We start from the raw sequence: 24024 nt of genomic DNA, 5'->3' as shown, positions 1-24024 counted from the left end.
CGAAGTCAGGGTTGTGCATATGATACGGGGAAGGGACTCAGAAGGAGAGGATTCCAGTCCTAAAGTGACTTCTGGTGTTTTCACGTGATGGGTCTGTGATCTTTTCCCTGATGAAGTTGTTTCTTCACGGAGAGATGATATTTCTGTCTCAAGATCAACAAAACTGAAACCTGACAGCAAAATTAAAAATGTGTCTGTAGCCTTTATGTGAGTTTTTAATTAGAGGAAGGCAGAGAGCCGTCGGGGGATGTAACTTTGCACTGGCAGCATCACATCAAAGACGCTGCTGTATTTTATGGCACACACACCTGCCTGTTAAGCCCAATAACGCATTACATTTGCAGAGTCCTTACTGTCTACAAAGCACTTTCACGTGCAGTTTTAAAGTTCATAAGATGTTAAAAACCTCTTTCTTCCAAACTGTTTTGTATATACCCTGGACAGAGAACCCTCTGCTCTGTGGGCTGCAGCGTCCAGGAGTAGATCAAGCAGCAGCTGCAGGAGGAGGGTGTGTAGGCTGAAAGAGGACAGGAAACCGAGTTGCTATGATTCGTGCCCATGAGCAGCTGCTGGGGCAAGAAGGTGGGGACTTCCGCTGTCCAAAAGTCGCAGGTCAGCAAGTCAGGTTTTCTGAGAAAGAAATGCCCAGACCACTGGCCTTTCGGCTCAATGAGTCTGGGAACCTCCAGGCTACATGCACACACTGTCTTAAGCATTCAGAACTTACTTGTCCAGGGGCGTCTTGGGGGCTCAGTCGGTTAAGCCTCCAGCCCTTGATTCTGGCTCAGGTCACGCTCTCACAGTTTGTGAGTTCAAGCCCTGCGTCAGGCTCTGTGCTGACAATGCAGAACCTACTTGGAATTATCTCCCTCTCTCTCTGCCCCTCCCTCTCTCTTTCCCTTTCTCAAAATAAACTTTATTTAAAAATAAAAAAGAACTTGTCCAACATCTTTGGAGATCTGGTTTAACTATGTAATATAAAGGCAAATGGATTTTTTCCTCATTGTATATACTTGTGTCGGGGCTCCCCAGGCCCACCCCTAGTTTCAGTGGTTTACCAAGAGGACCCACAGGACTCGGGATCTAGCTGTGCTCACGTCTGGGATTTCCTGTGTGAGAGGACACAGAGTTGTGTGGGACGAAGTCTGAGGACACGAGGCACCAGCTTCTAAGAGTCCTTCCCCGGCGGAGCCACACGGGATGCGCTCAGTCCTCCCAACCACCAGCTAGGACGACAGGTGCGACACATTGTCGACCAGGGAAGCTCAGTAGAGCCCCAGTGCCCGGGGTCCCTACTAAGAGCCAGTCCTGTGGGCAGCCTCTCTGTAGCAAATAGGAAAGCACCAGACTCCCAGAAGGAAGCAAGTATTTAACACAAACCGTATTACTCGCACAAACATTTTAGGTTCAGCGAGCCTCTCGTCACTTCTGGGAATGGTGGGATCCCTCCCCCGTCTGAGTTCCCAGAGGGCAACCCAGGGCTCGCCTTTAAGCAGGCCTGTTAGGAGAGCGGTTTGAGGTCTGTGGTGTGGATGCTTCTGTCCAGCACCGTTTCACGTAGGTGTCCTGGGAGTGCTTTTTCCTGTTTTCTCTGTGAGTCAGTTCCTGCTCTATTCCAGTACGTGTGGTAAGCTGCTGAGGCCAGTTGATCCGTCCCCTGCCCCCCACTTCTAAGCGCTTTGTAGTTTTAGCTCCTGGATGTGGGTCCGTGATGTACTGTGAGTTGATTTTTGTGTATGGTGCATGAAGTAGGGCCTGGATTTGTTCTCTTGCCTGTAAAAATACCTAGTTACCCTTGCAGCATTTGGTGAAAAGACTGTTATTCCCCACTGAATTGTCTTGGCACCTTTGTCAAATCAAAATTAGCCATAAATGTGAGAGTTTATTTCTGGAAGTATTTGTTATTAATATTGTGACTTGGACCCCCTGTGTAACATATGGTACCTGGGACTCACCTGTGCCTGGTGTCTCCAAATCAAGTAACATTTCAAGTGTCTAGAGAATAAACTTGTAGGTTCCACGTCTAGAGTCAAAGGTTGCCAGTTTCAAGACGTAACTCTTGTATGATGCACCTGGGACTGTCCAGTCTCCCCTCGTCTAGTTCAAGTGTGTCTCAGGTCTGCTAGGGTGCTTATTTTGTGGCTGCTGTCTGTTCACTTCTGACCATTTTTGTTGTCTCCTCTCCTGTTAGTTTATTTCTGTGGTTTTATGTTATTTGATGCCAAAATCCCTTTACTGTCATGTATTGGTTTGGGGATTTAAGGACATTAGGATTAAATAATCCTCCATTGTAAGCAAGATGAGGTGTGGATTTCTTTCAGTTTTCCCTGTTGGGATTTGTTGAGTATACTGATTCTGAGTGTTACCATCTATCAACATGTCTGGAAAATTCTCTACTATTATCTGTGCAGGTATTTCTTCTTCCATATTCTTATTTTTGTTTTCTGGAATGCTTATTAGACATATTATATCTTTCATTTTATTCTCCTTTTCTCTTAATTTTAATGTTTTATTCTTGAGAGAGAGAGAGAGAGCACATGAGCAGGGGAGGGGCAGAGAGGGAGACACAGAATCAGAAGCAGGCTCTAGGCTCTGAGCTGTCAGCACAGAGCCTGAGGCAGGGCTCGAACTCACTAGCCGTGAGATCATGACCTGAGCAGAAGTCGGAGGCTTAACTGACTGGCCACCCAGGTGCCCCAATTTCTCTCTTTTTTTAAGTTTATTTTTGAGAGAGAGAGAGAGACAGAGAAAGAGACAGAGTGGGGGGAGGGGCAGTGAGAGAGGGAGAGAGAGAGAGAATCCCATGCAGGCTCTGTGCTGTCAGGGCAGATCCCAACATGGGGCTCAATCCCATGACCCTGGGATCATGACCTGAACCAAAATCAAGAGTCGGACGCTGAAATGACTGAGCCAGCCACCCAGGCACCCTGTTTACTTTCTCTTTTATGTTTTTACTTTCTTTGTCTCTTTATGTTGTGTTCTGGGTAGTTTCTTAGGATATATATTTCAGTTAATGAATTGTGTCTTTACTTGTGTTTATTTGGCTGTTTAGTATATATAATGTACTTTAAATATTATTTATTACAAAAAAACAAGACACAGTCTGGGAGAAAATACTTGCAAATCTTATATCTGACAAAGGACTTGTATCCAGAATATGTAAAGAGCTCTTGAAACCCAATAAGAAAATAAACAACCCAGTTTAGAAAGAAACAGATAGGGGTACCTGCCTTGAGATTCTCTCTCTCTCCCTCTCTCTCTGCCCCTCCCCAACTGTGTGTGCATGCACTCTCTCTCCCCCCTAAAAAACTTAAAAATTTAAATAAATAAGCAAACAAACAAATAAGAAACAGGGAAAAGATTTGAATAGATGTTTCACCAAAGAATATATGTTAGGGTAAGCACATGGAAAAATGTTCAACATCATTAGTCTTTAGGAAAATACAATTTAAAACCACACTGTTAGAAATACCACCTATTAGAATATCTAAAACTAAAAAGACTCATCCTAAGAAGTGTTGATGAGACTGTGGAGAGCCCAGAACTCTCAAACACTGCTGTTGGGAATGTAAGGTGGTACAATCTGGAAAACTGTGACGGTTTCTTTAAAACTTGGACATGAATCTTTTATGTGATCTGAGTATTTACCAAAGAGAAAAGAAAGCAAATGTTTATACAGACTTATACATGAATGTTCATAGCATTTTGATTTGTGGTACCCAAAATCTGGAGGCAAAATTAATGTCTAGTAACAGGTGAATGGACAGAAAACATTGCACGTCTGTATGGTGAGATCTTACGAGCAGTAACGAGGAGCAAACCACTGATACCTGAGGCAGCATGGACGGATCTCACTGTGCTGAAAAGCCGGACCACAAAGTACATAACTGCTTCATTCTCTGTGCATAAAACTCGAGGAAATGTGGACCAACCTCTAGTAGCAGAAGATAGATTGGTGGTAGCCTGTGAACCTGGGAGCCGGGTGCAAGGAGGAGGCGGGAGGGGGAGCCACAAAGACACAAGGCCCCAGGGTACAAGCCAGCTTCAGTGTTCCGTTATTGCCCAGAGCTTCCGCCACCTCTCTGTAACTTCCTCACTGGTGTGTCAGCCCAGCGATACTGTCAAAAATAGGTGTTTATGTTTCATCTTACCTTGTAGGTGCGGTGATCAGGAGTACAGTTCTGTGTGTCTTGGGGGCCGTGCTGTCGGACACAGAGCAGTTCCCGTGGTGTTTTGCTTGTAGCTCTCGGGCAGCATGTGGTGGTTTTTCTCTTCCCGCTATTTGTGTTCCTTGATAGCCCTGTTTTCCTGCTGATCTTTCCAGCCTTGATCGTTCCTAGCTGCTTGCCTTGGGTATAAATCTGTGTTGAACCAAACTGAATTTATTTGGGTGAGTTTTAATCATAAGAGTAATTCGCGTTTGTAGGATAAAATAGCATATTACGGTACTATTACAGGGGGTGGGGAGCCAGCATACATTTTAGATACTAGTTGACTCTTAGTAATTTGTGAGGCTTAGTAATTGTTGGAATACGAAATACTTCAGCTCCAGAATAGAGTGAAGTGTTAGAGAGACTCAGTGTCACTGAATGTTTTTTGGGATACAAATAAGTCTACATGTTTATAATATTTATCTTGATATCATTATCACCTATTTCGTTTGCCCTCCAAACCTGAACATTTATAACCATGGAGACGGCAGAAAGATAAGTGATTTAATGTGCTAGAAGATTATGTGGGTATAAATGGATTTGACCAGGGGCGCCTGGGTGGCTCAGTCGGTTAAGCGGCTGACTTCAGCTCGGGTCATGATTTTGCGGTCCGTGAGTTCGAGCCCCGTGTCTGGCTCTGTGCTGACAGCTCGGAGCCTGGAGCCTGTTTCAGATTCTGTGTCTCCCTCTCTCTGACCCTCCCCTGTTCGTGCTCTGTCTCTGTCTCAAAGATAAATAAACGTTAAAAAAAAAATGTAAATGGATTTGATCATAATTATTTGGTCAGAGTTTTGTTTTAAGGCATGTTGGTCATTTTTGGAGTGACATTACACGTGAGAATCCAGTTATACTTCAAAAAATCAGTTAATAGTTTCAAACAAATATCTCATTATGATTACATTCCCACATAGGATGCTGGCTGTTTGGTCTAATTTTTTATTTTTTACATTTTTTTATTGTGAAATATACAGAAGAATGTGTAAAATACGCACAGGTGAAGAAATTACTAAAACAAAACAAAACAAAACAAAACCCTGTTCAGATAACGACGACCTAGGCTTAAATTTCTCTCTATTCTTTCTAAAATAATTCTGTCCAATTTATTTTGGTTTTAGACAGGCCAGAGATCTAAAAGCAAGGTGTTTGGTGATGGCTACTTGAAGTCTGCTTCAAATTCCACAGCGGTGTTTTTGGAGATAGGTGTGTAAACAAATCACAGCGCAGTGTGGGAAGCGCAGTAAAAGTAGAACAAGGCACCAGAGTAATAGGCTATGGTTTGGTTAACTTACTGAGGTGGGTATCAGGGAGGATCTCCCCGCAGAGGTCAGACGAGTCTGCAAAGGTACAGGGAAGAGCACAAGGCGCTCTGAGAAGCAGAGATCGAGAAACACGGTGGGGACAACAGAGCATAAATTGTGGGGACGGGGAGGGGGTGATGCTGAAGAGGGAAGAGAGCTGAAGTGTTCTGGTCAGGGAGCAGCGGGATCTTCACTGTGCCACAAGCTGGGACTTAATCCTGTAGGGTATTAAGATCTGTATGCTGAAAACTGTAGAAAGCTTATGAAGGAAATTGAAGAAGATACGAAGAAATGGAAAAACATTCTGTGCTCATGGATTGGAAGAATAAATATTGTTAAAATGTCAGTACTACCCAAGCAATCTACACATTCAATGCAATCCCGATCAAAATTGCACCAGCATTCTTCTCGAAGCTAGAACAAGCAATCCTGAAATTTGTATGGAACCACCAAAGACCCCGAATAGCCAAAGTACTATTGAAGAAGAAAACCAAAGTGGGAGGCATCACAGTCCCAGACTCCAGCCTCTACTACAAAGCTGTAATCATCAAGACAGCATGGTATTGGCACAAAAACAGACACAGAGACCAATAGAATAGAATAGGGACTCCAGAATTGAACCCACAAAAGTATGGCCAACTAATCTTCGACAAAGCAGGAAAGAATATCCAATGGAAAAAAGACAGTCTCTTTAACAAATGGTGCTGGAAGAACTGGACAGCAACATGCGGCAGAATGAAACTAGACCACTTTCTTACACCATTCACAAAAATACACTCATAATGGATGAAGGACCAGAATGTGAGACAGGAAACCGTCAAAACCCTAGAGGAGAAAGCAAGAAAAAAACCTCTCTGACCTCAGCCGCAGCAATTTCTTACTTGACACATCTCCAAAAGCAAGGGAATTAAAAGCAAAAATGAACTATTGGAACCTCATGAAGATAAAAAGCTTCTCCACTGCAAAGGAAACAGTCAACAAAACTAAAAGGCAACCTACGGAATGGGAAAAGATATTTGCAAGTGACATATCGGACAAAGGGCTAGTATCCAAAATCTATAAAGAACTCACCAAACTCCACACCCGAAAAGCAAATAATCCAGTGGATAAATGGGCAGAAGACATGAATAGACACTTCTCTAAAGAAGACATCCAGATGGCCAACAGGCACATGAGAAGATGCTCAACGTCACTCCTCATCAGGGAAATACAAATCAAAACCACACCGAGATAACACCTCACACCAGTCAGAGTGGCTAAAATGAACAAATCAGAAGACTATAGATGCTGGAGAGGATGTGGAGAAACGGGAACCCTCTTGCACTGTTGGTGGGAATGCAAACCGGTGCAGCCACTCTGGAAAACAGTGTGGAGGTTCCTCAAAAAATTAAAAATAGAACTACCCTACGACCCAGCAATAGCACTAGTAGGAATTTACCCAAGGGATACAGCAGTGCTGATGCATAGGGGCACTTGTACCCCAACATTTATAGCAGCACTTTCCACAATAGCCAAATTATGGAAAGAGCCTAATGTCCATCAACTGATGAATGGATAAAGAAGATGTGGTTTATATATTCAATGAAATACTACTTGGCAATGAGAAAGAATGAAATACGGCCTTTTGTAGCAACGTGGATGGAACTGGAGACTGTTATGCTAAGTGAAATAAGTCATACAGAGAAAGACAGATACCATATGTTTTCACTCTTATGTGGATCCTGAGAAACTTAACAGAAGACCATGGGGGAAGGGAAGGAGAAAAAAAAAAGAGAGAGAGGGAGCCAAACCATAAAAGACTCTTAAACACTGAGAATAGGGGCGCCTGGGTGGCTCAGTCGGTTAAGTATCCGACTTCGGCTGAGGTCAAGATCTCATGGTCCGTGAGTTTGAGTCCCATGTCGGGCTCTGTGCTGTCAGTTCAGAGCCTGGAGCCTTCTTCGGATTCCATGTCTCCCTCTCTCTCTGCCCCTCCCCCACTCATGCTCTGTCTCTCTCTGTCTCTCAAAAAATGAATAAATGTTAAAAAAAAAATTAAAAAAAACTGAGAAACTGAGGGTTGATGGAGGGTGGGAGGGAGGGGAAATTGGGTGATGGGCATGGAGGAGGGCACCTGTTGGGAGGAGCACTGGGTGTTGTATGCAAACCAATCTGACAGTAAATTTCATATTAAAAAAAAAAAAAACGAGAGAAGGACAGGAGGGAGCCCTCTGGTGCTAGTGCTGTTGGAGTTCTGTGTCCAGCACAGGGGGTGGGAATGGCTGGAGGCAGGCAGCCCTGTGAGGTCACTGCTTGCCACAACTGGAATCCCAGAGAGAGACTTCCATTCAAAGGAAGTATTTGGAAAGAGGAATTTCAAGGTTATGGAGATAGAAGCTCAAAAGGTACATCTGTAAACTACAATTTAGAAGAAAGGAGATTTCACTTCATTCCTTCCTGTAATTCACGTGCATCTGCTTATATGAAACTATCCCAAGAAAGTAAAAAGAGGGAGTTAGGCTTTTTTAGACTTCCTCTGGAACAGTACAAGCAATGATTAGGCATGCCTCCTCCAGGAAGCCCTCCACTATCACTGAGCAGTCTATTTTGTCATTTCTCATAATCTTCCAAAAATAGAGTAGCCTAGAGTTCTCGTTCTTCTATTTTATTTCTTTATTATTATTTGCTAGAATCAAGTTATCTTTAGATTTTATGTTTCCCAGTGGGGGAAATTAATCCTTTCCTCTTACATTGAACCATATGAAATTGCTGATGTCTGACCATCTACATTTTTCGATCTACAAAAACAGCATTTTCATATGATTCAAACTAATAATCAGATGGCATCTGGTAGAGCATTTACCCTTTGGTACAATAAATGAGTGGTATTTAGGGGCAATCATACGTGCCTGTGCTGCAGCCTGGTGAGAAAAAATGGGAGGCCAGTACATCCTGTGTGAGGGAAAGAGCATGCAGCCTGCCATCCGGAGACCCTGACACTGCTCCTGGCCCACCCCTGTGCTTGGGAGAGCTGTTCAGCCTGCTGCCAGAGCTCAGCTTTCTCGTCTGTGAAACAGGCTTAAGAACTTTCCTATAAGGGTTGTGTAAACGTCTACTAAGATGACCGTAAATTCAGGTTTATATAAATGTCTAATATGCAAGTGCTTGTTGTGTGTTGTTGAATCTCTAGAATTCAGAATGCATGAAATACTGACTTCTCTCCCATCTCTGGAAGTGATGTCAGATCCTGAGTGTCAGAACAATTGCATGAGAGGTTCTGCAGAGGATCAGGAAAAGCTTCAGGAAGCAGATGGCATGGCCACTAGATCTTAAAGGATAGGTAGAGTTTAGGAAGTTGGGGGAAGGGCTCTGTAGCCAAAAGGAATAATCTGAGCAAGAATGTGAAGGTGGGGAAGTGTGGCTCTGGAATGGAGAGGCAGACACAGATACGAGGAAGAGAGAGAGAGAGAGACAACACTGAGCAGCAGCTTCTATTTTGAGCAACGTCGGTTCAAGTCAGTGATGAGGCTGAGGTTTCTGGGGAAATGTTACAGCCATTAATGGAAGTAAGAAATTTAGGAGGAAGCCAGGGTGGAAGGAGAGGGAGGAGCTTGGTTTCACACATGCCAAGGGTAAAGTGCTGGCATGCCATACAAATCAGGGTGTGACTCTGGCGGGGGGAACAGTGGTACCGGGGCTCCTTTGAGGAGGCCACGGGTGGGTGGCTGGACCCACCAGAAGGTCCTTTGTGTTTTCCATGCAAACTAGCCCAGAAAGGGATGAGTAGGACAGACCCTTGAGCTTACAGCATGCCATCTCACCACAACTTGAAAGCTTAGGGAATTTTCTTTTCCCAAGTAATATAGTAACATTCTTGTCTGTTATAACCAAAGATGAAGTTATTTAGTTGAGTATTAAAATCAGAATACCAAAAAATAAAATAAAATAAAATAAAATAAAATAAAATAAAATAAAATAAAATAAAATAAAATAAAAATAAAATAGAGCTGACATCTGAAGTGACCCATTAGCCAGTAGGTATTTAATTGCTGACAGAATCCACTAGCCTTTTCTGATAACTGACTACCAAGGAATATATGTTAAGCATTGAGGATAAAAGCAGCACTTATAGTTAAAACCTCTATTGATTGCACTCTTAGCTAGCTCTCTTAAACATATGCCCATAACATAAACATTCTCTTTCTTTGTTGTATTGTAACACTGCTGTTGGGAATAACAACTAAACTCCTGTATGTAATAAATAATAGGATGATAGAAGTAAAGAGTCTTTATGAGGTTTTACAGCAAATGGATGTGACAGTTTTAAAATATGAAGATTCTTGGGGCGCCTGGGTGGCTCAGTCAGAGTCCGACTTCAAAGCGTCCACCTTTGGCTCGGATCATGATCTCACGGTTCATGGGTTCGAGCCCCGTGTCGGGCTCTGTGCTGACAGCTCAGAGCCTGGAGCCTGCTTCGGATTCTGTGTCTCTGTCTTTCTCTGCTCCTCCCCATTCATGCTCTGTCTCTTTTCTCTCAAAAATAAGTAAAAGTTAAATAAAATAAAATAAAATTAAATTAAATTAAATTAAATTAAAATAAAATATGAAGATTCTTTAAAACGCCTCTCTTCACAAAGTGGAGTTAAATTCCCCTCTTTTTCTCCCAAACTTAGTGACTAGCTCCTAGCAGATAGAATTTGGAGAAAGTGGTGCAATGTGACTTCTGAGGCTAGTTCACTAAAAAGATAGCTTCCCCCTGGCACTCTGTCTTGGATTATTTGCTCTGGGGGAAACCAGCCACCGTGCTGTGAGTAGGCACAAACAAGCAGCTCTGTGAGGAGTCCACTTGGTAGCCATGAGAGTGTGCCATCTTGGAATCAGTTCCTCCAAACCCAGTCAAGCCTTAGGACAGCTACAACCCTGACATTTGGCTGGGCCTTATGAGAAATCTTAAGCCAGAACTGCCCAGCCGAGCTGTTCCTTAATCCTTTATCCCCAGAAGCTATGAGCCATAATGAACGTTGGTTGTGTTTTAAGCCAGTGAATTTAGATGTGACCTGTTATCAGCAATAGAGAACTACTATGTATCCTTGGAATGAATAATGTGAGCTGTTGATGCCCAGATCATTCTCACAAGTATAAAATATATGAATTGAACAATGAAGACGTCCTTACATAAATAATAAACAATATGTGGATGCAGTTGGAAAATAAAGTGTCATGTAATGAGAGTGTGTTGTACTCGCCAATGCCAAAAGTGGAAAAGCAGGCTTCACAGTATGTGTTGTTGGTGAGGAGGGGAGTGCAAAGGACTCATTCTTTGGAATGGTTTTGATATGTAAATTATACTTCTGCATCATTTTTGTCACCAGTTTTTCAACTTTTGGGAAGATTGCACTCAAACTTAAAAATAAAGTTTAGGGGCGCCTGGGTGGCTCAGTTGGTTAAGTGTCTGACTTCGGCTCGGGTCATGATCTCATGTTCTGTGAGCTCAGGCCCCGTGTCGGGCTCTGTGCTGACAGCTCGGAGCCTGGAGCCTGCTTTGGATTCTGTGTCTCCCCCTCTCTCTCTGCCTCTCCTCTGCCAGTGTGCGTATGTATGCGCACTCTCTCACGTGCACGCGCGCGCGCTCTCTCCTATAAATACATACATACATACGTACATAAATAAATAAATGAAATGAATGAATGAATGAATGAATGAATAAATAAATAAATAAATAAATAAATATTAAAAGTAATAATAATGAAGTTATAGCCCACAACTGTATGGTCAACTAATTTTTGACAAAGCAGGAAAGACTATCCAATGCAAAAAAAGTCTCTTCAAGAAAAATGGTGCTGGGAAAACTGGACGGCAACATGCAGAAGAATGTAACTGGACCACTTTCTTCCACCACACACAAAAATAAATTCAGTATGGGTAAAAGACCTGAATGTGAGACAGGAAACCATCAAAGTCCTAGAGGAGAATGCAGGCAGCAATATTTCTGACCTTGGTCAGAGCAGCTTCTTACTAGACCTGTCTCTGAAGGTAAGGGAAACAAAAGCAAAATCAGGCATGAACTGTTGGGGCCTCATCAAGATAAAAAGCTTCTGCACAGTGAAGGAAACAATCAGCAAAACTAAAAGACAACCTACAGAATGGGAGAAGATGTTTGCAAACGATACATCTGATAAAGGGTTAGTATCCAAAATCTATAAAGAACTTCCAAACTGGGGCGCCTGGGTGGCTCAGTCAGTTGAGCGTCCGACTTCGGCTCAGGTCATGATCTCACAGTTCGTGGGTTCGAGCCCTGTGTCAGGCTCTGTGCTGACAGCTCAGAGCCTGGAGCCTGCTTCCGATTCTGTGTCTTCCTCTCTCTCTGCTCCTCCCTCATTCATGGTCTGCCTGTTTCTGTCTCTCAAAAGTAAATTTTTTAAAAAGTTAACAAACTTACAAACTTAACACCTAAAAAGCAAATAATCCATTGAAGAAACAGGCGGAAGACATGAATAAACACTTCTCCAAAGAAGACATCCAGATGGCTAACAGACACATGAAAAAATGCTCCACATCACTCATCATCAGGGAATTACAAATCAAAACCTCATTGAGATACCACCTCACACCTGTCAGAATGGCTAAAATTAACAACTCAAGAAACAACAGGTGTTGGCAAGGATTCAGAGAAAGGGGAGCCCTCCCACACTATTCGTGGGAATGCAAACTGGTACATTCACTCTGGAGAACAGTACGGAGGCTCTTCAGAAAACTGAAAATAGAATTACCCTACGACCCAGCAATTGCACTTTTAAGTATTTACCCAAAGGATACAGAAATACAGGTTTGAAGGGGTACGTGCACTCCAGTGTTTAGAGCAGTATTGTCAGCAATAGCCAAACAATGGAGGGAGCCCAGATGCCCATCAACTAACGAATAAAGAAGATGTACACACATACACACACACACACACCCTGGGATATAAGTCAGCCATCAAAAAGAATGAAATCTTGCCATTTGCAACTACGTGGATGGAGCTAGAATGAATTGTGCTAAGCAAAGTAATTCATTCAGAGAAAGATGTTATAGGATTTCACTAACACGTGGAATTTTAGAAACAAAACACATGAATGTATGGCAAGGAGGGTGAAGAGGAGAGGGAAGCCTACCACAATAGACTTTTTTTTTAAGTTTATTTATTTTGAGATGAGAGGGGCAAAGGGGGTGGGGGGAAAGAATCCCAAGGAGGGATATGAACTCACAAGAGGCTCAAACCCACGAACCTGTGAGTCGTGACCTGAGGCAAAGTCGGCCAGCTGACTGAGTACCTAGGCGCCCCACCCCTATGGACACTTAACTATAGAGAACAAACTGAGGGTTGGTGGAGGGGGATGGGGGATGGGCTGAATGGGAATTAAGGAAGGTACTTGCGATGAGCTCGGGGTGTTGTAAGGGATAAATGAGTGAATTCTACTCCTGAAACCAATATTGCACTGTATGTTAACTAAATAAAATTTAAACAGAAATAAAGCTATAGGACAGGAAAGCATCTTTAGGGTAACACAAGCTAAACAAGAGAGCACTTCAAAACAGGTAGAGCTAGGGTCACCTGGGTGGCTCAGCTGAACGTCCGACTTCAGCTCAGGTCATGGTCTCACGGACTGTGGGTTTGAGCCTCGCATCGGGCTCTGTGCTGACAGCTCAGAGCCTGGAGCCTGCTTCCGATCTTGTCTCTCTCTCTCTCTCTCTCTCTGCCCCTCCCCCACTCTCACTTTGTCTCACTCTGTCTCTCAAAAATAAATAAATGTAAAAAAAAAATTTTTTAAAAAAACAGGTAGAGCTAACCCACATGCACAGTGGACCAGAGGGTCGTAGAAGACACCCCCGCTTCGTCACTTGGCATGTGCACCCAGAACACATCGTTGGGACTCATCCAAGCCTGGTGCACACTTTAGAGTTGTGCCATATCCTGTCCTCTGATGAGCAGCGGCTGGGTTGAGTAAATTGGTGACTGTTTGTCTGAAAGTACTATCAAAATATCACTCCTTACAGAGCATTTAGTGTGTTTTGAGTGAAAGTCATTGTACCAAAAAGAAAAAAAAAAAACGCCTGAAAAATGGCATAATTTTTCAGGAACTGGGATAGTTAGAGTCATTACCTGAATGGACACTATGCAAGGTGGTGAATCCTTGCAATCTTGCAAGGATTGCAAGATCTTGCAATCTTTGATAAGTTTTTTGCATGTTAGAAAAATACACTTGGCACATACTGACAGGCTGTTTGAATAAGATATAAAACGAAGTCTTCTTCCTAATGTCATTCGCAGCTTAGGTTGGGAGACGTGCATATATATATTGCATAATTGTCTACAGTGGTTTGTTTTGAGAAACTTTATTACATATTTTTAATGCCTCAATTATGGTAACACCACTCTCAAGTTTAAAACATTACCCGAAGAGGGGCGCCTGGGTGGCTCAGTCGGTTAAGCGGCTGACTTCAGCTCCGGTCATGATCTCGTGGTCCGTGAGTTCGAGCCCCACGTCGGGCTCTGTGCTGACAGCTCAGAGCCTGGAGCCTGTTTCAGAGTCTGTGTCTCCCTCTCTCTGACCCTCCCGCATTCATGCTCTGTCTCTCTCTGTCTCAAAAATAAATAAACGTTAAAAAAAATTTTTTTTAATTAAAAAAAAAAAAAACATTACCCGAAGAGACAAAAAAAAAAAAATACTTTTGATTAAAGCCATGGTACCAATTTGACGTGTGATCTAAAGGTTTCCATCATAATTATCAAGTAAGTCATAGTTTTTCTGAACATCTTAACATTTTAGTTCCAGTAGCCTGTTTTTCAGGGAGATGATGGCTTCATGAGTCATGACTCCTACACATAATTGGTACAAAGGAGACTTTGCCTGGGAAATAAGCCCCTTCTCCTTATCTAACTTCTGGCAAATTTTATTTATTGATAGCTTATTTGTTGAAAATCTGGTCATAGTATGTTTGGTTTTGATCACTTAATTGTGGACATTTTTATCCTTTTTAAAATTATTTTTTTGTAACTTTTAAAATTATATTTATGAAATCCTTTCTTTGCCAAGATGTTAAAATTTTATTTAAAAAGAAGATAATTAAAATGTAAACATTGACAGCAAGCGTTGGCAGGGATGCAGAGAAACTAGAACTTTCCTACGTGCCTCGTGGCGGTGTAAAATGTTACGTTTCACTTTGGAAAACAGTTTGGCAGTTTCTGTGAGTTCAGCATACACTTACCACACAACCTACCTGTTCTATTTCCTTGACTTTGGTTACCCAAGAGAAGCCAGAACACTTGTCTGCGTAAATACCGGTACGTGAGTACTTAAGACACCTTTAGTCATCATAGTCCAAAAGTGGAGACAGCTCCCATGTCCATTAACAGATGGATAAACGAAATGTCGTGTCTCCGTACAGCTGAATACTACCCAGCAGTAAAAAGGACAAGTTTACCGACACATGGATCGACACCGTGAATCTCGGAAGCATTGTGGGTGTGAAGGAAGACAACCCAAAGAGGCACACACTGTACAGTCCCATTTGCATGGAATTCTCAGGAAACAGAACGAGGCTATCAGGATAGAATGACAGGCCCCACATCCGGAGTTGTGGGGGGGGGGGGCGGGGGGGGGGCAAAAGGAGTGGAATTGACCAGCAGGTGTCAGAATGCATTCAGCAGTGTACTTTAAATGGGTGCTTTTTACTGCTTGTAAGCTGTACCTCAATAAAGTTGATTTTAAAAGTAAACATTGGTTTCACTGTGTATTTGCTAAACTAGCCAGTTGTTGTTCTGTTTTAATCACTACCAGTATGGGTATCTTGGCCATTTTGTGTATGAGATGGTCTAGATTATATGCTTGTCAATTTTTTAAAAGTTGCTAACATCTTAAATTTAAGACCATAAAAGTTTGTTTTATTTTTGCTTATTTTGGGCGTTGTGAAATAATTTTATTAGAACTTTCTGTAAAGTCAGGAACAATAACATATGGAGGGGTTAGCTTCTTGTTTGGTTTCATTGTTTTGGGAAAGGAGATTTTAAGAGAATCTTTTTGTTTTTAGACCCACAGCTCCCATAGTGACTAGACCCAGGGTGGCTGAGTGAGGTTGTGAAACATCCTGCTCTTCTGGTTCCTCGTGACCTTCCTAGGGGCAGGGGACAGGCTGAACACGCACTTTTACGAGAGTCCTCACTGCTACACTGAGAAATGCTGTTTTTATTATTTCACAGTGAAGATCCTAAGTATAAAGAAAACTGAGCTCAGGTTCTGTACCTCATAGTCGAATTTGATGAGTATCCTAATTGCTTCCCTTGTGAGAATCTTATCTCGTTGGTCAGAGTAGCGACACACAGAACACAGGGAGACATTTCACTGGTCTTTTATCTTACCTGCCACGTCTCGGATCTTGGCTGGCATAGCCAGGGTCAGCGAGGGATCCTGGTGTGGTGTGCGATGTGTATCGCACTCCGGACAGTTCCAGTTCCCGTCACCCCTCACGACTGCCTTGCCACTTGTCCTCGGTCACTTCCTCGCGCTGGGATCTCGAGCACGTAGTTTGTTTTATTTTTTTAGTGTTTGTTTATTTTGAGAGAGAGCATGAATTGGGCAAGGTTGGGGGGATGGTGCGTGGGGACAGAGGATCCAAAGCAGGCTCTGCACTGACAGCACAGAGCCCGATGTGGGGCTCGAACTCCCAAACCATGAGATCATGACCTGAGCCAAAGTCAGATGCTCAACCGACTGAGCTCCCCAGACGCCCCTCAGAGCACATAGTTTAGTTTCTTCATTTACAGAGCTCCACTGCCACTGCCGCTTCCAGCCTCTCCAGGCAGACAGGCATTAGGGGAAGGGATCAGGAGGAAGGCGATAAGGGCCAGAGGGGGCCTGTGTTAATGAGGTGCTGAGAGACTCTGGGGGCACCCGGAGGGCTCAGTCAGTACAGCACGCGACTCTTGATCTCGGGGTCATGAGCTCGAGCCCCACAGTGGGAGTAGAGATTACTTAAATCATTTTTAAAAAGAACCTGGAGAGGCCGTTGAAATGGTGAGGAGGATGTAGGCTCTTTGTAGGACGACAGAATGAAAAGTGTGGGCTTTTGAGTTTGGGAAGATGCTGTCCACACTGGAGTGTGAGGAAGCCCCGACTGGTTCGTAAATCCACTGCCCCGTGGCGGGCTAGGACCCTGCAGCTGCCGGGGCCAGGAGTCTCTGGAAGTGTCTCATTAGTCAGAGGGCCCAGTGTCAGTTCTCTGTCGGGTCAGTGTTTTGTATGCAAAAGTATTGTAACTTAGAGAATTGAGTCTTTTATCATTTTTGTAGGTAGATTTGTGGACGTTTGGAGAAAGAAGGGGATATGACCAGATACGTGATGGTGAAGGCTGGGGGCCAAGGTGCCTGTTTTCCTCTGCTCTTGCGGGGAGTGGGGAGTTTAGACGTGGAGTTGGGTGGGCCACGTTTGTTGTGAGAAATGGGAGAGCAACCCGCATTCATAGGGAGCACAGACATGTCCCCAGAGTCCAGATGCAGGTAGAACGTCTCGTGAGAGGGGCCCGAGCCGTGGGGCCCAGGCAGCAGCCCCTGCAGGGAAGGGTATGAGAGAGGAAGGGTATGAGAGCAGCGGGAGGCCGGCGAGGTGTTTCCTGTCCTCTGGGCCCTGCGTGGAGGAGCCTGCTGGGCCGCTTCTGAGAGACAGCGCGAGCACCCACTTCTGCGCCAATCGTGCTGCTTGTGGAAGTGACTCGTCCTCTCTGTGACCTGGAGCTGAGCTCACGAGGTGACTCGGCCAGGAGGGACCTCCGGGAGCCCAGGGAACGGGATTTGATTTCTTCTTACTCGATGCAATGACAAGAAACAAACGAGGAATTAGGTCATAGGTTTGTTTGAATGCACATGGAGACCTGGCAACTGGAAGGAGGGCTGAGCTGACCTGGAGGGAGCACAGTGACAGGCCCTCATAAAAGGACTGCATTGAAGGGTTTCGTTGTCCTGAAAATTGAAAAGGTGCTTCTTTTTGCTGAATTTTCACATTGAATAATTCAGGGAAGATATAGTAACATACAAAATGTAGCATATTTGTTGACTCGTAAGTTTATGGTGGTTGGTGTTTTTAGAACTCAGTTAAAATACAGTTAAGGGGCGCCTGGGTGGTTCGGTCGGTTAAGCATCTGACTTAGGCTCGGCTCGGGTCATGATCTCACAGTTCGTGGGTTCCAGCCCCGCATCGGGCCCTGTGCTGACAGCTCGGAGCCTGGAGCCTGCTTCGGATTCTGTGTCTCCCTCTCTCTCTCTGCCCCTGCCCCGTTCACACTTTGTCAGTGAAGTTACACGGGTGGTGCCGCACACGTGCCAAAAAACTGGAACAGTAGAGAATAGTGTGGCTCTTGTGTAAGGTTGACACACAAATTTGTGAAGTGTTCCATATTTTTTGTGTTAACTGTGCTGGAACTAAAATGAAAATAAAAAACAAAAATTCACAGAAGAATGTTCACTTTGAAAAAATTTGTTGAGCTGTGCACACTGATGCATAGTTTTCTGTATATAAGGTCTTCTTGAAGGCGTACAGTGTTATGAAGTTACAACATATATTAGCGTATGCGTAAGATCTACCTGAATTACTTATGCCACAAGGCACTGCCCTAAATGACAGAGCAGTGCAGTGTGATGGTGACCGGTTGAATGTCTCCTCTGTGCTCTTTTCACTGTTGCTGTAAGTCACTGGAGGGGAGACCAAATAAGGTTTGTTGAAGTTGTAAATTAAGAAATTAACATAAATTGAGAGATTTGGTGACTGGACATAGTTTTTCTCTCGTCAAAAATACCTTCAAGAAGTAAGAGTTCTAATGGTTTGAGAAATACCTTTTATTGCAGTGATTAGAATATTGTAGTAAGTGGAAATTAGCAAGCCCTTATTAGAGTTAAAACAGAAGTTTCAGGCATTTTGAGGGTATTGCCGGGCATTTTTGCTTCTCATGCAATAAACAAATTATTTTTCAGATGGAAGTTTCTGTAATGTGGCAGTTCACAGTGTCTAGTTCTGAAAAGGGGTTTGCTCCATATTGTTCCCTTAGGATCTTAGATAAACAGAGTGGGGGTTCCAGATGGCAGCGTTGGACGTTTTTCGAGAACGTGCTTGAGCACCTTGGGAGATGGGGAAGCCCAGAGTCAGCGCAACAGGGGTTACAAGAGGGTGGAAGGGGAAAGGGTTGCTAAGAGTACAGATGAACAAAGTAGAGAGTAGTGGCCTGGGGAGGGGCTGGACGCTGCCACAGGAGGGATCGGAGGGAGACCAGCCTGGCTGGAATTGTAACTCTGCCCCTTCACCGCCTCTGAGGGTGCCCTAACACGTGTCCCTGCACCTCTCCCCCGTGACTCCTCCCCCAGCGTGGGGCGCACATACAGTCCACACACACTTGTTACGAAGATCATGTCACACCGCCTGTAACATGCCCAGCGTGGTAGCTACAGGCAGTTCGTGTTTAGTAAAGAGCGTGCTATACCGATGGTCGGCAACAAGGACCCTGTGCCCTGCTTTGCCACGTGGGCCGTCTGACCTGTGGAAGATTCTTTGAACTCCTCCGCACTCGTTTTCTCCCCTGTAGAACGGGGACGTAACGTTCTCACCTGGTACTGTTACGGTGAGGCTCAGGCACCCTCACCGGTGGAGGCACCTAGTCCAGAGCCTGGTGTTACTAATCAGCAGCGGAGCATAGGGACGTGCCTTCCAGTTCCATCAGGGACCGCTCCTCTGGATCTTACCGTTTCGTACTCACTCCTCGTACAGAATTCTGTCAGCAGTGGGTCAGTCCTCGGTGTTTTTAAGGAGGCATTTGTATTTTTAGAATTGTCTGTATTTTTTAGCTTCTTGAGACCGGGTGGCAGTAAAATGACATTTGTCCCCAAGGGTCGCTCCACATTCATTTTTTAGGTTGTGTATTCTCAAACATTTGACATCTCCATTCATTCAGATTCATCCTTAAATAGCCAATCAAAAAAAGGTTTGGGACCCCCCCTTTCTTTCCCCCAGTATAGTTAACATACAGTGTTATATTCGTTTCAGGTGTACAATACGGTGATTCAGCAATTCCATCCATGACTCACCAGGATGAGTGACTTTTAATCCCCTTTGCCTGTTTCTCCCATCCCCCACCGCCCTCCCCTCCCCACCCACCCCCAGTTCTCCAGAGTCCGTGTTTTGGTTTGTCTCTTTTTTTCTTTGTTCTTTTGTTTTGTTTCTTAAGTTCCACGTGAGTGAAATCATACGGTATTTATCTTTCTCTGACTGACGTAACACTGTCCTCTTTAGATCCATCCATGTTCTGAATGGCACTGTTTCGTTTTTTATGGCCGAGTAATATTCTGTCGTCTGTGTGCACATCACATCTTCTCCGTCCATTCGTCTGTCAGTGGACACAGGCTGCTTACATAATTTGGCTATTATAAATAATGCTGCAATAAACATAAGGGTACATACATCTTTTCAAATTAGTGTTTTCATTTTCTTTGGCTAAATACCCAGTAGTAGACCCATATTACTGGGTCATATGGTAGTTCTATTTTTAATTTTCTGAGGAAACTTCATATGGTTTTCCACAGTGGCTGCACCAGTTTGCATTCCCACAAGCGTGTCTCTTGGTGTGTGTGTGTGTGTGTGTGTGTGTGTGTGTCTGCCCGTCCCTTTTTTTTTTAATTTTTTTTAACGTTTATTCATTTTTGAGAGACAGAGCATGAGTGGGGGAGGGGCAGAGAGAGAGAGGGAGACACAGAATCTGAAGCAGGCCCCAGGCCCTGAGCTGTCAGCATGGAGCCTGATGTAGGGCTCGTACCCGTGAACGCACGGTCATGACCTGAGCCAAAGTCGGGTGCTTAACCGACTGAGCCACCCAGGCATCCATGTCCCTTTTGAACATAGTATCTGGTATATTTAAAAAGCTGTTATTTATATTTAATAAAAGCTGTCAACGAGTGAGAAAAGTTCTTATGTACCAAGTAATTTGTATTATCCTAACTTCTACAAGGGAGGCTCTTTAAGATCCTGATGCATATTTGTTCTGACACGAGAAAAACGATTATGCAGATAGACCTTACATTGCAGCCTGACCGTGTTTTGCTCCCCATAGGTTGGAAATCCACGTGTAGAACTTACCCTCTCAGAGCTCCAAGATATGGCAGCCAGGCAACAGCAGCAAATTGAAAATCAGCAGCAAATGTTGGTTGCCAAGGTGAGTTTATAAAAGCAGAGGTGGGAAAATGTTCGTAAAGAGTGTTATTCAGCAGTTTCTTTAGACTGGAGTGAACACACCCATGGGCAGCACTTGTAGGTAGGACCAGGTCACGGAAGTATCGAACACAGTGTCCTCCTGTCTTTGTTACCTCTTCTGTAATGATGCATGAATACTGTAGCTTCTTCGAGTTGGGAAGGTATCTGAGCAAGACCCTTGACACCCACACTCAGATACCCCAGAATAGGAGGTGGTTGACCTTAGTCAGCTATAGCTGAAATCTGGAGGAAGACACTGGTCATGGGCCCACAAAACAATGACAGTTGGTTATCTAGGCTTCCTTTATGCCACTCCACGTGGACTTTGGTTTGTGACAACGCAGGGTGGAGTTAACGCTCTCTACCTACACGAGTTGTGCATTTGTCATTGAGATGCCTTAACAAAATTTGAACCGTTTCTTATCACAGACTGAAAAATCAGCCCTATCACCCAGGCCTGCTGGAGAATATTCTTGTTGGAATGATCTCTGAAACTGCTATATAAGGAGAATATGGAAACATTTCTGCCTGGGTTCTTATTGCTTTCTCTGTAGAGAGATTTGCTTCATAGCCAAATGTCCAATCCCACTTTTTTCATTTATTGAGTGACCATATAATTCATTGTACTATATCCACTTTTATGTGGATATATTATAGCATAAATTGGGCTTGTTTTTAAAAGTTGTCTTGCAGGAAGAAAAGTTGTCTTGCAAGGTTTATTGGATATACAAGAATAAAAAAAAAACCAGTTTAGAGTTAAGTAAATTGGGAAGTATTTCATCCCATTAATAAGGTTTCTCAGATGAAGTGCACATAGTGGTATGCAGTTATGACATTCTCTAGTTCTGCTTTTTGTTTCCTTTCCAAATACTGATCCAAGAGTATTACCCCTAAGGAAATTCTTAGATATTTTCAGCAGCATAAACTACAAGTTAATGCTAACACAAGTATATGCTGTACGCATTCAAGCACATATTTCCTTACTTTGGAGTGTCACGTGTGATTCCTACATAATCACACTTAATCCTCTCCTTACTTAGGTATATTTTACACGTACATGTGGGACTGTATTTCACGTCAACTGTTACCCCATCACACTAATAGGGAAAAGACTCTTGAAGAGTATTGCATATATTTTTACTCTACGATTGTCCTGTTTTCATTTGGAATGTTTCATTAGTTTCAAAGAAACTTAACCCTAAAGAAAACAAACACTTCCTTGACTGTTCATTGTGACCTAGCAAATTAGAGGTTTATTTCCTTACTGATCAACTTGTCTTCTTTCAGTATAAAGCCCTTTGCTTCAGTGCCGGTTTCCTTTAAGAGATAAATAAGGGACCTGGGGAAGCTGCTTTGTGGCAGCAGGAAACGTGCAACCGAAAGCAGGAAACTTAGGCTGGACGGGGCTTCACACAGGATGAAGATGAGACTGTGTGAGCGGGTGTGGCGCGCGGGCCGTCCTCCTGCTGAGAGACTGAGGAGGTGTTTATGTGAACTGAGTGTGTAGATCGGTGTGCGGAGTACAGCGCCCTCATCAAAGTCTTCAGCTGTATGTGCCCAGGCGTTCCGTTTTGTGTGGGCTGACGTCCGCAAGAGTCCGTGAGCAGTTTAACGATAGCTAATGCTGTGCTGTCGCACACTGAGACCTTTTTTTAATGTATGAAAGTGATCATCTGCTTCGATTTTCACAGTCACCTGTTTCATTCTTTTGTCAGGAACAACGTTTACATTTCCTAAAGCAGCAGGAGCGCCGTCAGCAGCAGTCTATCTCTGAAAATGAAAAGCTTCAGAAACTGAAAGAGCGAGTCGAAGCCCAGGAAAACAAGCTGAAGAAAATCCGCGCCATGAGAGGACAAGTAGACTACAGCAAAATCATGAACGGCAACTTGTGTACGTTTGTGCCTCGCCCGGCGCCCGTGCTCAGGCGTAGATAAGATGAGAGTCCAGCTTCTGGACGCTTTGCACGCGTGGACCAGTGTCACATCTTGCTATAGAAAGCGCAGTGACGTGTTGCTCCGATACCTGCATCTCCAAGGATGCGGATAGGTTAAGGGATCCTAGAAAGTCTCTCAGTGCGGTGGGCAGGCCCGTTGTTAACATTTGTAACACGTTAGCCGCCCTCTGCATTGGGGCCACGGCGCCGTGAGACTCCACTCATCAGGAGGGTCTCTTTAAATTGAACGGCCTAAACTTCATCTGTGTAGTAAGATAAACCATACAGATGCTCATTTCTTACTTTTGTGTGTGTGGTTCTTTGTTCCATTATCAATTTGGTTAGTGCCTACTTTGTGTGACGGTGACCAGCAAGACAGACTTGGATTCGCGCCCCTTACAAAGACTTTGGTCTGTTGGTGCATTGAGATTCCTAAGTGGCTTGGCCAAGCTACTCTTTGGACTGGCTGCCCCAATTAAAGCATATTCAGTAATTAGTGCACACATAGTTTGCTGTATGGGCAGTCACATCATGTATTCTGGAGGCTTGTCAGAAAGTGCATTGGATTACGTATATCACAGTTTTCTCCCCAAAGTCTAGCACTAGGTGATGCCACAGCTGAGTTGAATGCACAGAAGTGAAGAAATCACAAAACCAAAATAACAAAATGCCACGCATGCACACAAATATCAATAAATGATGTCTTTTTCTTTATCGGGGGGACATTTTAGCTGCCGAAATAGAAAGGTTCAGCGCCATGTTCCAGGAAAAGAAGCAGGAAGTACAAAGTGCAATATTAAGAGTTGATCAGCTCAGTCAGCAACTGGAAGATTTAAAGAAAGGAAAGCTGAGCGGGCTCCAGTCTTACAACGGCAAGCTGGCGGGACCAGCGGCGGCGGAGTTGAAAAGACTGTACCAAGAGCTACAGGTGACTTTGCTGGGTGTGGGGAGCAGTGACATTAAGGCCTCTTTCAGGCTTTCTTCTTAGTAGTTTAATAGCAGGCATAAAACGTACTCAGTAAAAAGGATTTTTTATTTATTTATTTATTTATTTATTTTTTTTTTTTTACCGTTTATTAACTTTGAGAGGGAGAGTGAGAGCCAGCACAAGCCTGGGAGGGGCAGAGAGGGGGAGAGAGAGAATCCCAAGCAGGCTCCAGGTGTCGGCACAGAGCCTGACGTGGGGCTCGATCCCACAAACTGAGATCATGATCTGAGCCAAAATCGAGTCAGACAGTTAACCTACTGCGCCACCCAGGCACCCCGGGGACAAAGAATTTTTAAAACAGCATTGCGATTTAATTCACATAGCATATGGTTCACCCACGGCGAGTGTACAA

At 43.9% G+C, this 24024-nt stretch overlaps 1 protein-coding gene across 5 annotated transcripts in view; it reads left to right on the top strand.

The window, feature by feature from the left end:
* Positions 1–24024, top strand: part of PPP1R13B (protein phosphatase 1 regulatory subunit 13B) — a 98313-nt gene that overhangs the window by 59332 nt on the left and 14957 nt on the right. For all 5 annotated transcript variants that reach the window (XM_027066711.2, XM_027066710.2, XM_027066712.2 and 2 more), the window contains exons 5-7: positions 20612–20713; positions 22467–22641; positions 23416–23612. In XM_027066711.2, coding sequence (XP_026922512.1) covers positions 20612–20713; positions 22467–22641; positions 23416–23612 — 474 coding nt within the window. The remainder of the gene's footprint in view (positions 1–20611; positions 20714–22466; positions 22642–23415; positions 23613–24024) is intronic.

Source organism: Acinonyx jubatus, chromosome B3, assembly GCF_027475565.1.
Source record: "Acinonyx jubatus isolate Ajub_Pintada_27869175 chromosome B3, VMU_Ajub_asm_v1.0, whole genome shotgun sequence".
Taxonomy (NCBI): Eukaryota; Metazoa; Chordata; class Mammalia; order Carnivora; family Felidae; genus Acinonyx; species Acinonyx jubatus.
The sequence above is the reverse complement of the archived record's forward strand: the minus strand, read 5'-3'. Positions and strand labels throughout refer to the sequence as shown.